Source organism: Oncorhynchus kisutch, linkage group LG23 (genome assembly GCF_002021735.2).
Source record: "Oncorhynchus kisutch isolate 150728-3 linkage group LG23, Okis_V2, whole genome shotgun sequence".
NCBI lineage: Eukaryota > Metazoa > Chordata > Actinopteri > Salmoniformes > Salmonidae > Oncorhynchus > Oncorhynchus kisutch.
In genome coordinates, this window is record NC_034196.2 from 6,883,850 (window position 1) to 6,896,952 (window position 13,103).

The following is a 13,103-nucleotide window of genomic DNA, read 5'->3' on the forward strand; positions in this document are numbered from 1 at the left end:
ATGTACGAAGGGCTATATAAATAAATTTGATTTGATTTGATTTGATTTGATTTGAGGAGTCAGGGGCACTTTCCCAACGGGTCTGGTACCCCGTGAACACGCTAAAGCCCTTTGTGATAACTCTCAGTTTGGGACACACCACCTTGCGAAAAACCTGCCAGTCTTCAAGTCTGGTCTGTATTTTCTTCTCCTTCGGCTACGGTATAGAGTTTCACTCTACAGGCATGGTAATCAAACTGATAACCCCATTGCTGTACATTAGACATCATCACTTGATCTTTCAGCGACGTTGCAGGCGGTATTTGGGTTCTATTGTTCTGGGTCTTATTTATAATGCATTCCTGCTTCATAGACAACAGCCCTAAGGGCAATAAAATAGGGGGTGTGGGGCCATCCTCTTTGAAATGATTCAACCCCCCCCCCCCCAGTTCAACGAGGTCCCTACACATCAATCATCATGACAACTTCAAAGGAATAGATGCAATATATGCATAAATTAACACACTCTAACATGTGACAACAGGAACAGGTTGCACTTATATGGGCATAACCAAGTGATTACTTCCCGCCAGGATGCCCTGACAGGATGCCCATATTTGGGCACGCCCTAGAGCACATGATAACTTCCCGCCAGGATGTCCTGACCGGATGTCCTGAGCATATTTGGGCATGCACACGTTATCCGGACATAGGGTGCCGTCTACTGTATTCCGGACATAGGGTGCCATCTACTGTATACTGCGTGCCGTCTTCTGTATTCTCTCTCACCTCATCCAATTATCCCTTGTGCCCATAGGGTGAACTGGCAATAAACTGCTAGCCTGTATGCTCTGCAAACAAAATCATTAGAAATACCGAAACTAAATCACAATGTGTAATGGAGCACGCCCCATTATTGGTTAGAATGAGATTTCATGAATCATGATGCTGTCTGCAATTCGAACTCCGGTCGTCTAATCTAAAAGGTAAATGTCATTCCATTGCGCTGAACAGCACTGGGGATAAACATCATTATAGGATACTGATTGTATATAAAGAGCACCTATCCGATACTGATATTAACCTTAAACAATTTATAACCAAGCAACGTTTCACCAATTATTTAAAATCAAATCAAATTTTATTTGTCACATACACATGGTTAGCAGATGTTAATGCGAGTGTAGCGAAATGCTTGTGCTTCTAGTTCCGACAATGCAGTAATAACCAACAAGTAATCTAACTAACAAAACAACTGTCTTATACACAGTGTAAGGGGATAAAGAATATGTACATAAGGATATATGAATGAGTGATGGTACAGAGCAGCATAGGCAAGATACAGTAGATGGTATCGAGTACAGTATATGCATATGAGATGAGTATGTAAACAAAGTGGCATAGTTAAAGTGGCTAGTGATACATGTATTACATAAGGATGCAGTCGATGATATAGAGCACAGTATATACGTATGCATATGAGATGAATAATGTAGGGTAAGTAACATTATATAAGGTAGCATTGTTTAAAGTGGCTAGTGATATATTTACATCATTTCCCATCAATTCTCATTATTAAAGTGGCTGGAGTTGAGTCAGTGTGTTGGCAGCAGCCACTCAATGTTAGTGGTGGCTGTTTAACAGTCTGATGGCCTTGAGATAGAAGCTGTTTTTCAGTCTCTCGGTCCCAGATTTGATGCACCTGTACTGACCTCGCCTTCTGGATGATAGCGGGGTGAACAGGCAGTGGCTCGGGTGGTTGATGTCCTTGATGATCTTTATGGCCTTCCTGTAACATCGGGTGGTGTAGGTGTCCTGGAGGGCAGGTAGTTTGCCCCCGGTGATGCGTTGTGCAGACCTCACTACCCTCTGGAGAGCCTTACGGTTGTGGGCGGAGCAGTTGCCGGACCAGGCGGTGATACAGCCCGCCAGGATGCTCTTGATTGTGCATCTGTAGAAGTTTGTGAGTGCTTTTGGTGACAAGCCGAATTTCTTCAGCCTCCTGAGGTTGAAGAGGCGCTGCTGCGCCTTCTTCACGATGCTGTCTGTGTGAGTGGACCAATTCAGTTTGTCTGTGATGTGTATGCCGAGGAACTTAAAACTTGCTACCCTCTCCACTACTGTTCCATCGATGTGGATAGGGGGGTGTTCCCTCTGCTGTTTCCTGAAGTCCACAATCATCTCCTTAGTTTTGTTGACGTTGAGTGTGAGGTTATTTTCCTGACATTTAACTGGCATATCGGCTGCTGACTGGTTGAGTAACCTCTTCTGCGAGGAAGTCCTTCATAAGAATTAGTGACACGTCCAATAAATACATTGCCATCCAGACAGCCATCCAGAACCTCTGACTGGATGTAATACAGCCACCTTCCGTTGGGATTTTGTAGAGAAATGGTGGGGATACAGCACAACACACACACTTCTACTCTAGCCATTATCTGGCAGCATCCCCACTCACACCTGTTTGTGTTTGGTTACGCAGACCCTCTAGCTGAGGTGTTTCAGGCGGCATATCTGTGTTGTTACTACTACGAGAATTAAGTATTTGTTCTGGGGCACGATTGGCTCAAACATGAACGGCTTCAGTAGGTTTATTGGTTCCCTAACTAACATGATTTAATTCTCTGTAATAAACTCATTCCCAGACTTGGAGCTACTTGGTAAATTCAGCCATTTTTGGGAGTTCCAGCCTCCACTGACCGCTATGTACACAATGCTCTTTTCACACTTTCATGCTGACCTGAACCGTAATGTGCTGGCTCAGATATGTTATTTTAATTTTGTCTATGGTGGATGCGTAACCAGGCCAGCTGGGCTAAGTAGTGTAAAAAATGTTTACCATAATTTTTGTAACACAGTTGGTGTAACACAGTAGCTCTAAAACAGTGTCTAACACACTCCCTCTCAAATACAATCGCTCTAACTCTTACGCTTCCTTACATCTCTACTGTGTCTCTGGCTGTGACAGTGTCCATTACAGCCTCTATGACTCAGTGGGTGATTCCTCTTATCGCCCCTTTCCTGTGCCATGTATCTGCAGAGATCAGGCAGGCAGCAGGAGGAATATAGAGTGATTCCTGTGAATTTCCTTCCCAAACATACAACATTAGCAGCAGCACAAGGCAACAACAACACACCAGAGCAGCAGATTTAATTATACTGTATTTAGGGAATCTGTCTTCCTTTGATATATCCTTCTAGGATATTCTCTGGTAGCCTAACGTAGGAATTACATTAGGAATTATTTGTATTATTTAAAATGTTAAAAAATGTAGAAGTATTTTTTATATAATATATTTTTTATAATTGTTTTCAATCATTGGTATGTAATACCATTGACATGACCACCAGACTACCCTCCACGTCTACCCAAGAACACCCCATCCTCTTCATCCCAAAACCTCAATGTGGTTGACACACAAAAACAAACAAGCAATTACTCTAACTACAAAAGCGCATAAAATAAAAACACCACAAAAAAAATATATAATACAAAAATAATAATATTATATATAATATAATTATAATATTATATATAATTATAATATTATATATAATATAACTGTCGATCAGGAGCACATTTCCTTTGTCTATGAAATCAGGCCCATCTCTCATGACGTGTTATGTGGTCCCACTTATCAGTAAAATCTTGTGACCTCCCAGTTTCTTTGAAATTAATCATCCTAATGTAACGGCGTTCTTCGTTTGTTGAGAGAGAGTCGGACCGAAATGCAGCGTGGTGGTTACTCATGTTTTTAATGAAAAAAGTGACGGTACATGAAATAACGAATAAATACAAAAACAACAAACGGAACGTGAAACTTATTACAGCCTATCTGGTGAACACTACACAGAGACAGGAACAATCACCCACGAAAGACAAAGCGAAACTCAGGCTACCTAAATACGGTTCCCAATCAGAGGCAACAAGAATCACCTGACTCTGATCGAGAACCGCCTCAGGCAGCCAAGCCTACACTCGACACACCCCTAATCAACCACAATCCCAATGCCTACAAAACCCAATACGAATACAACACGTAAACCCCTGTCACACCCTGGCCTGACCAAATATATAACGAAAACACAAAACACTAAGACCAAGGCGTGACACCTAATGTATAAAAGTGTTTGACAGTTATTTGAAGTTTAAAAAAGGAAAGCTTTCCCCAGCAGAATTAAGAGATGGTATATCATGTTGCTTCTATCCCTTAAGTCACCCAATATAACTGTTGGTGGCGATATAACAAAATTGTTTAGAACAGGGAGTAACCACTGTTTTACTTTTACCCAAAAGTTAGCAACTATGGGCCTCCCGAGTGGCACAGCGGTCTTAGGCACTGCATCACAGTGTTGTGGTGTCACTACAGCCTGGAGTTTGATCCGGATGTGACCGGGAGACCCATAGGGGGGCGCACAATTGGCCCAGTGTCGTCCGGGATTAGGGGAGGGTTTGGCCGGATGGTTTTCCTTGGCTCATCAGGCTCTAGCGTCTCCTTGTGCAAGCTGACCTCAATTGTCAGTTGAACAGTGTTTCCTCATTGGTGCAGCTGGCTTCCAGGTTAAGCGAGCGGGTGTTAAGGAGCAACGCAGCTTGGCGGGTCATGTTTCGGAGGACGCATGGCTCGATTGTAAATGGATCGCAATTGGATATCACAAAATTGGGTAGAAAAGGGGGTTAAAATTACAAACAAAACAAATGTTCATGTAAAAAAAAGGAATAATAAAGTTATGGGGCGATAACAGATTTGTATCAAATCCTCCACACCACTAAAATGGCACAAATGGGATTCTTTGATGCATCATCATCTTGTTAGTAGGCAGATATTTTTACAATATCTTCAACTGAAGATGGAGTGTAATGTTGTTTTATAAATAAAACCAAAAACCTGTTGTTTTCAAGGGATGGGAGTATCAAACTGCTCTTCCTAGAAAGAGTGGAATCTGTGTGTCAAGGCAACCAAAATGAAAATGGTATGGCTTCATTGATTTTAACTATAGTTTCCCATCTGTGAGATTTAATATGAGGTCTACAAACAAACAGTTTCTCTTTTCTTTCCCTTAACTTTTTCCCCCATTCTGTTGAAATTGCTGCCAGTAACTGATTGTAATTATAATTTGTACATACACTCAGTTGACAGTTTATTAGGTAAACCACCCCGTTCACAAAAATGGATCGCTCCTACAGACAGTGAGTCATGTGGCCGTGGCTTGCGATATCAAGCAGGCAGACAGGCATCAAGGCATTCAGTTAATGTTCGATTGAATGTTAAAATGGGCAAAACGAGTGACCTAAGCGACTGAGCGTGGTATGATCGTCAGTGCCAGGCACGCCGGATCCAGTATCTCAGAAACTTCCTCCTGGCCTTTTCACACACAACAGCAAATAGGGTTTAAAGAGGATGGTGCGACAAACAAAATGGTGGGCAAACACATCTTGATGTGGATGGTGGGCAAGACGGATGGTGGGCAAAAACATCTTGTTGGTTAGAGAGGTCGAAGGAGAATGATAAGAATCGTACAAGCTAACAAGCGGGTCACATACAGACAAATAACAGCGCAGTACAACAGTGGTGTGCAGAACTGCATCTCGGAATGCAAAACTCGTCGATCTACTCCTAGAATTTAAAAACAAGAAGAAGCGGCTCCAGTGGGCATGCAATCACCAACACTGGACAATTGAGGAGTGGAAAAACATTGCCTGGTCTGAGTCCCATTTCCTGTGGCATCATGCTGATGACAGTGTCGGGATTTGGCATAAACAGCATGAGTCCATGGACCACCCAACCTGCCTGGTGTCAACGGTATAGACTGGTGGCGGTGGTTTAGGGACTGTTTGTCTGGAACACGTTAGGTCCCTTGATACCAAGTGAGCAACAATTGAATGCCACAGTGTATTTGAACATTGTTGCTGATCAAAACATTGTTGCTGACCATAGAGCATCGAACGGGCTGTTTTCAGCATGAATGTACCGTGGTCCAATCTGCAGCAACTGCATGATGTAATTGCGTCAACATGAACCAACATTCCTGTGGAACGTCTTCGACACACTGTAGAATCCATGCCTCAAAGAACTCAGGCTGTTCTGGGGGGTCCGACCCGGTACTAGATGGTTGTACCTAATAAACTGCCTATTCCTATACATTGTGCACAGTGCTTGATATTAAAATTAAAATGATATCATTTTTAAATAAAATAAAATGTTCCATCATCTGCATATAAGGACATTTTGGTTTCAAGCACAATAAAGTGAGTGGTCTCCAGTTTTTGAGGTGTACATGGCTTTTATATAGACCATTTGCCTCCTGCTACAATAGTAATGTAATCATCCCACCTCTTTGGGTGGTTGATAGTTACCCGTTGAAATGAAAAATGTAAGCAGGCGGGAAAAGTTCATTTAATTTCTGTAAAAAAAATATTAAAAATGTTAAAAATCAATTGGTATAACATCAAAAGCAGGAGATTTGCCTGAATTCATCTAACCAATTTAAGTGAAGCTATATTACTTCAATTAGGCTGGCACCTCGTGAGCCACATTGCCTCAAACTACACAACCTCCACACACATACTCTAAGGGCTGTAAGCATAGAATGAGAAATACCAGAATTATTAGGCTATAGAATACTTTATTGTCTCACTTACCTTTGAGTTTGTTGTGCTCTGAGTCTGCAGGGAAGAGGCAGTCGGGGAAGAGCTTGGGAAAGGTGAGGCCTGTGTATTTGGGTCTGTTCTCTACATAGTTACGGACAGTGGGCTGCAGCTTCTTCATAAACTCTGGTGAGGGTGTGCCCAGCTGCTCAATCACTTTATTCCATTGGTCGATATCTGATAGGGGGTGGGGTTAAGAAAAACACACAACAAACCTGGACAGGACAGCACTCTGGCTGTCTCAAATAAAAAACATATAGGCTTTAATATATAGCACTAACCAATTGAAGGGGACAATTGCATAGGCCTACAATAGTCCTACAAGCAGATGCGTAAGAGCCACATTGGGACATATCACTAAATGGAGGCACATGAGCAAAGTGTAACAGTAACAGACAACTTTTCTAAAATCTGCCATTTCTTAAACAAGTTCTCTCTTCCATATTTAATTAGTTCAATCATAGTAAACAAACAGATTTCTTCCTATTCTGACAGTCAAACAGATGTTGATCAACATTGTGCAGTTGCGGTATGGACTGTGAGTGGGTTCACAAACGAACAAGTCCTTGTAAATCCTATGAATCACTGCAAAAAGGTGTCAACTTGTAGGGAGGGATTTCCAATGGAATGGAGTTTGCCAATTGTGCAATATGTGTTGTGCATGGTCCCTGACAAATAAACAAATTAAATAGATAATAAAATATCTACATTGTCGACAATAAACACTAGTATAGTACCTCAGTATAATATCTATACTGACGCAAAACTCTCCAGATGTACGTGTCAGAACAATGTATAGAGAGTCCTGTCTGAATGTACTATTGGTCAGAGACTTCACCCCCCTCTCCTCATCTCATCTGCAATGGTAATTCCACTGCTTTAGTCTGCTATAAGAAAGACCCTATTAATACTAAAGCTTTTGTTATTACGTTATAGCCCTCCCCATTTCCCATAGCCTTAAAGGGGTTCCAAATGGCAGCCTATTCCCTATATAGTGCATTACTTTTGACCAGGGCCCCTATATATGTAAGGACACACGCTGGAGACGAGAAGCAGGTACAGAGAATGAACATTTAATGGAAAACGGACTTCAAACATTACAAGAACAGAGTCTGGACGGGGGGGGGAACAAAATTGACATTACGACAATAACGCTGACACGTGGAACAAAACTGAGGAACAGACATGTATAGAGGGGTCAATCAACAACGTGAAGGAGTCCAGGTGAGTCCAATGAGCGCAGATGTGCCTAATGATGGTGTCAGGAGTGCGTAATGGAGGGCAGCCTAGTGCCCGAGGGGAAGCGGGAGCAGGCGTGAGAATATAGGGAATAGGATGCCATTTGGGACATTGTCACAGTGCTAGTGAGCGGAGCCAACACTTCACTGGTGGGAATGATTTCCTCTTTGGTTTCCTAGCCCTTTAAATGATTTAAACTGTTTCCTAATGCTGGGTTAAATACGTTGCAAGCACATTTGTGTTTAATGTGGGTTTTAAAACTAGCAGATAGCAGATTGAAACAGCTCCTAGTTCTCTCTCTCATTTATAACCATTGCTTTATAATATGCAGATTATTGTACTGGTACTGTACAAAGTTCCAAATGCCAATTGGTGTGATTTTGTGTTAGATTGCTGTTTTTAATGCTGTTTTTATTGGGAGAGCTCGATTTCCATGTAATTTATTACAAATGGCAAATCAACTTGAAACTTGATTTGAATTATCAGCACTATTTTGGGATAGGAACAGAGGGGGAACGGATGGTGTGTGTGTTTGTGTGTGAGGGTGGCCAGGCTGAGGGGGTCTATGTCTTTTTTCTCTCCATCTCCCACAGGTGGGTGCCAGTTCAAAGAGAGTGCCAGCAAGCCAGGACAAACAGAAACACATGACCTCATCCTGCTGGAACGCCGCTTTCATTTCCTCTTTGTCTACATCATACTTTGGCAATCACATTTACACAATGTAGGAAAGGGAGTCCAATCTACACAATGCAGTGAGAGGAGCCTTGGCTTTCATTCCTTAAAATGATTCTACATGGATGTTAAGCTGTCTAATTTGATTAAAAAAATTGTTCCATAAAAGTTCCAGATAGATAAATATGTTAATTTGTGTTGAATTAAAAATAAAGTATTGTTTTTTATACATGAGTATCCCTCATCATGAATTTAGGCTATTTTCTAAATGTTCAGATTTTATGATGGTGTTCAAACTGCTCATCTCGATGACAGACCTGATATATTGTATAGGCTAGAAGAAGGCCAGAAGTATGTACGTGTAGCTAATGTGAAATCACTAGCTAGTTAGCTGTGGTAAACTAGTAGCACAGCCAATGTGTTGATGTATTGATTCGAGTTACAGTCTACAGAAGGAGGCAAGGATACCTCTCAAAATGTGCTATATAGAACTGCTTTAAGGGCCATGTATGACGCTAGCCATTTAATCCTATACAGTATTTGGTTCTTCTTGCAGTGTACAGTATAGTGTTGATGACAGTACCAGAAGGAGACAAGGAGGCAAGGATACGGTCGGTGCCTGGGAACAGCACTGCTCCTCTTATCACCTCTGCAAAGATGCAGCCCACAGACCACATGTCCACTGCAGCCAGACAGAGTCCCATACCAGTCACCCAGCATACATGCAGGTACATACATGACACATGTCACACAAACTCCATCAACCACACACTGCACGCAGACATGCAAAAAAAATCCACGTCTTTGTGAGTCCTGTCTGTCATGTAATTGCAAACATGTTATGTTTTGTTTACCACAGCAATGGCTCTTAAACTTAACACTGCTGTCTTTGTCAGTTATTATCTAGCGGTGGTCACCAACCGGTCGATCGCGAGACATTCCTAGTCGATCACCAAATATTTCTTTAGAAAAGCCAATGATACATTTATTTATTTATTTGTGTTTTGCGCTGTTGGCGGTAGATGCACCTGATTCAGAAGCGTTGCGAACTGGGTAGGCGAGGGGTTCACATTTGGGACCATTTCATTTGTCTTAAAAGACCAACTCTGCCTACCTGGTGGACCGGGAGATCTGTGGCTAAATAATGTGTGCCTACTGTGCTGGCCAATCCAATAGCTCAAATCACTGTAACTACAGGTTCCAAGACTCTGGCCACAGCAAAGTTTGATACTAGCCTACCTGAGACTTCATAACTTCATAACTTTTAAAACCATGTCCAGAGAGAGAATGTCAAAGAATACAGCAAAGAGCTGCTGTTTTTATGAGTGAGTTCACAAGTTTTTATTAAGCACTGTGAACACAGTTTCTTTTTATATATATATATTTTATTTTAGCATTTTCCAATTAAGAACATTCAAAACAAAAGTGAAAAGATATTAGACAACACTAGGACAAAGTGACAGTAACAGACGAGCGTAAACAAAAATATATATATATTATAATTATATATATATATATATATAATTTGTATATATACAAACATAATTGCATCAGGGGAAAAGTTGAACTTGGACAATTTTGTGATGAGAATCTCATGGTTAACAGTATCAAAAGCCTTCCTTAGGTCCAGAAACACAGCCCCAACAGCACCCCCTTTGTCCATCTTGGACTTCACATTTTCCAGAAGAAAGCAGTTGGCCGTTTCTGTGGAGTGTTTCGCTCTGAAGCCAAACTGCATGGAGTGTAATGTGAAGGGGCTGTTGTTGAGGTGGGCAATCAGTTGTTCTGCTACACACTTTTCAACAACCTTTGACACCACAGGTAGTATACTAATGGGCCTGTAGTTACTCACGTCAGCAGGGTCGCCTGATTTAAAGATGGCCGTTATTATGGTCGACTTCCATACCCTTGGAAACACACCGAGACCAATAGATGTGTTGGTGACCTTAGTAATGGGGCCAATGAGTGACTCTTTGTAGTTTTTAAGAAAGGTAGAGTCCATCCCAAACACATCTTTGGCTTTAGAGTTCTTTAGTGAGCTAATCACCTTGTTCACCTTTGACTCAGAAACCTCCCTTATGATGAAGACAGGTTGAGTGTCATTCACTAGCACTGAGCCCAAGAAACAAGTGGAGGGGTTCTGTGTCAGTACCCTGACAGAGTCAATAAAGTAGGAATTGAAGGCTATTGCTATTTCGACTGCATCCTGTGAAAGATTGTTATTCACCATGATTTCTAGTCTTTTTGCAGTGTTACTATGGTCTTTCCCTGTTAACTTTTTTAGATTCTCCCATATCAATTTAGAATTTCCCTTTGCTTCACCAATTATGTTAATAAAAAAGTTTGCCTTGGCCTGTCTGATTTCTTTCATCACCTTATTTCTCAACATGGTAAACCTACGTCTGTCATGCTCTAATTTAGATTTTAGGGCTAATTTTAGAGCATAATCTCGTTCTTTCATCAATTTCCAGATTTCTCCATTTAGCCAAGGAAGAGTGCTCTTTTGGCCAGGTTTGGATTTGATTTTCTTTAGGAAGCCATTTATTGTAGTCTGGATTGTGGATAGAAAAACCTGACTATCAGCTTCCACGTCTGTATAGGACAAGAGATCATTCCAGTTTATTCCCTTAATTGCTTTTTCAAAATTATTTAATTCACTCTTAGGTATTCTGAGTTGATCCTGCTTTCTAACAGTAGAGAGGTTAAACCTGCTCTTAGACAGCTTTCTGGCTATAAGTGTCAGATTATGATCAGACAGCCCAGTAACCATATTGAATGATTTAGTCACTCTCTCTGGTTTATTACTGAACACCAAATCAATCTGTGTTTTAGAGCAACAAGTCACCCTGGTTGGCCCTTTAACTAGCTGTGTAAGGTCAAGGTATTAGTGATCCGTTTGAGGGTTTTCCTACAACACTTGTCTTCATAATTAATGTTAAAATCTCCCATTAAGATGACCTCTTTCCCAAAATCACATTCCCTAAGCATGGTATTAAACTGATCAAAAAACACACTTTTGGTGGAAGGTGGCCTATACATTCCAATGAGGGTAAAAGACATTTGGGGAGACAGTGTAAAGTTCAGGCCGATACATTCTAGTTCATTATCACATGACCACTCAATTTGCTTACATTGGATATGTTCTTTAATGTAAATCATCACACCCCCTCCTCTTCCCTCAATCCTGTCTCTCCTGAAAACATTGTAGCCAGGCACAACCAAAGCTGCACATGGAGAGTGTTTATGGAGCCATGTCTCTGAGAGGCAGAGAAAGTCAAGGTTGGAGTCTGTGAGTAGATGTTGAATTTGATCACTTTTTGGAATGACACTACGAATGTTCAAGTGCCCCCCTAGTAGTGCCCCCCTAGTAGTCCCATTCATCATTATTACAAACATAAAACATGATTCTCCCTACTTCCGCTCGCGCTGCAATGAATGAGTAGCAAAGTGTATCGATAGCCGTGCATTTTTATTATTAGCAGCTCGTCTTGTCTATTTTAATATCGATGAATATTTTACTTTCTCTGGTCATAGGAACAACATGAATTTTTGCATGAGGCAGATGCGGTGCAACTCGAGTTTCTCCAGGTGGAAGACGGTGTCCCCTCTGTCTGGTCAGTCTCAACAGAGGAAAGGAAGGAGAGAACAGGGACCGTGAGAGGTGGACCCTCTGCTGCTCTCTCTCTCCCTTTGCTGAGACTAATGCCGTGTTCAAAACAACTGGGAACTGGGAAATCTCCCCGACATCTGCCTTCAGAGCGTTTAAGACAACTGGGAACTGGGAATTATGTTTTCGAACGATCATCCAACTCGGAATTCAAAGTCAGAAATTCATCTTTCTGAAGCGCAGACTTTCTTGACCTGAAGACCACTGACGTCATGATTTGAGCTCGTTTTTAAAAATTTTTGTTCCAGTTTATGCTCAGCTGTGCCTCGCAATTGCTACACCAACTGATCTATTTTGCTATCATAGCTTTAGTTTTGAAATATATTATTGTCGGGGGAAACAATATTGGCAGGCCAGGCATATAACCAATATGCTATGATAATATATTCGGCCTATTGCACAAACCTCATTCCTAAAGAGCTGTTTTTATTAGGTTCATGTTACAAAATGTAATCATGTAAAAAAAAGTCTGAGCAATAGATCTTGCTTTTTGACTGTGAAAGTGATCTTGACTCAGAAGAGGTTGGTGACCACTGATCTAGCAAGAGTATGTGAGTAACGCCACACTGTCCTTGCAGGGCTTTTCTTAAAGCACAAATCATGCAGAAGAGGACTGTAGGTTCTTGTAACTTCCAGATTCCACTCTGCTGGCGTCTTGATTGGCATTGACTATCATGTTAGGATGAAGACATATTGGCCCTTATAGTGCATTCTGGATTGCAGCATGAATACAGGTTTCTGAAGGGGCTCAACTCAATTCACTGTTGGTGAATAAATTAATACTATGATTATTACTTATGACTGATTGTCTAAGAGCCACCAAATATCCTTGTTTTGTCCTGGCATACACCCTGATAGATGCACGCACGCACGCACATACACATACACATACACACA

General features: G+C 41.4%; 1 protein-coding gene across 16 annotated transcripts in view; it reads right to left on the bottom strand.

Moving 5' to 3' along the window:
* LOC109877945 (mitogen-activated protein kinase 10) overlaps positions 1–13,103 on the bottom strand; it is a 112,847-nt gene that overhangs the window by 27,236 nt on the left and 72,508 nt on the right. For 12 of the 16 annotated variants that reach the window (XM_031803008.1, XM_031803003.1, XM_020470186.2 and 9 more), the window contains one exon: positions 6,623–6,805. The exons of 2 other annotated variants lie outside the window; for them this stretch is intronic. In XM_031803008.1, the coding sequence (XP_031658868.1) occupies positions 6,623–6,805 (183 nt within the window). Of the gene's footprint in view, positions 1–6,622; positions 6,806–9,149; positions 9,222–13,103 lie in introns of all 16 variants that reach the window. 2 more of the 16 variants (XM_031803004.1, XM_020470187.2) reach the window with 1 other exon arrangement.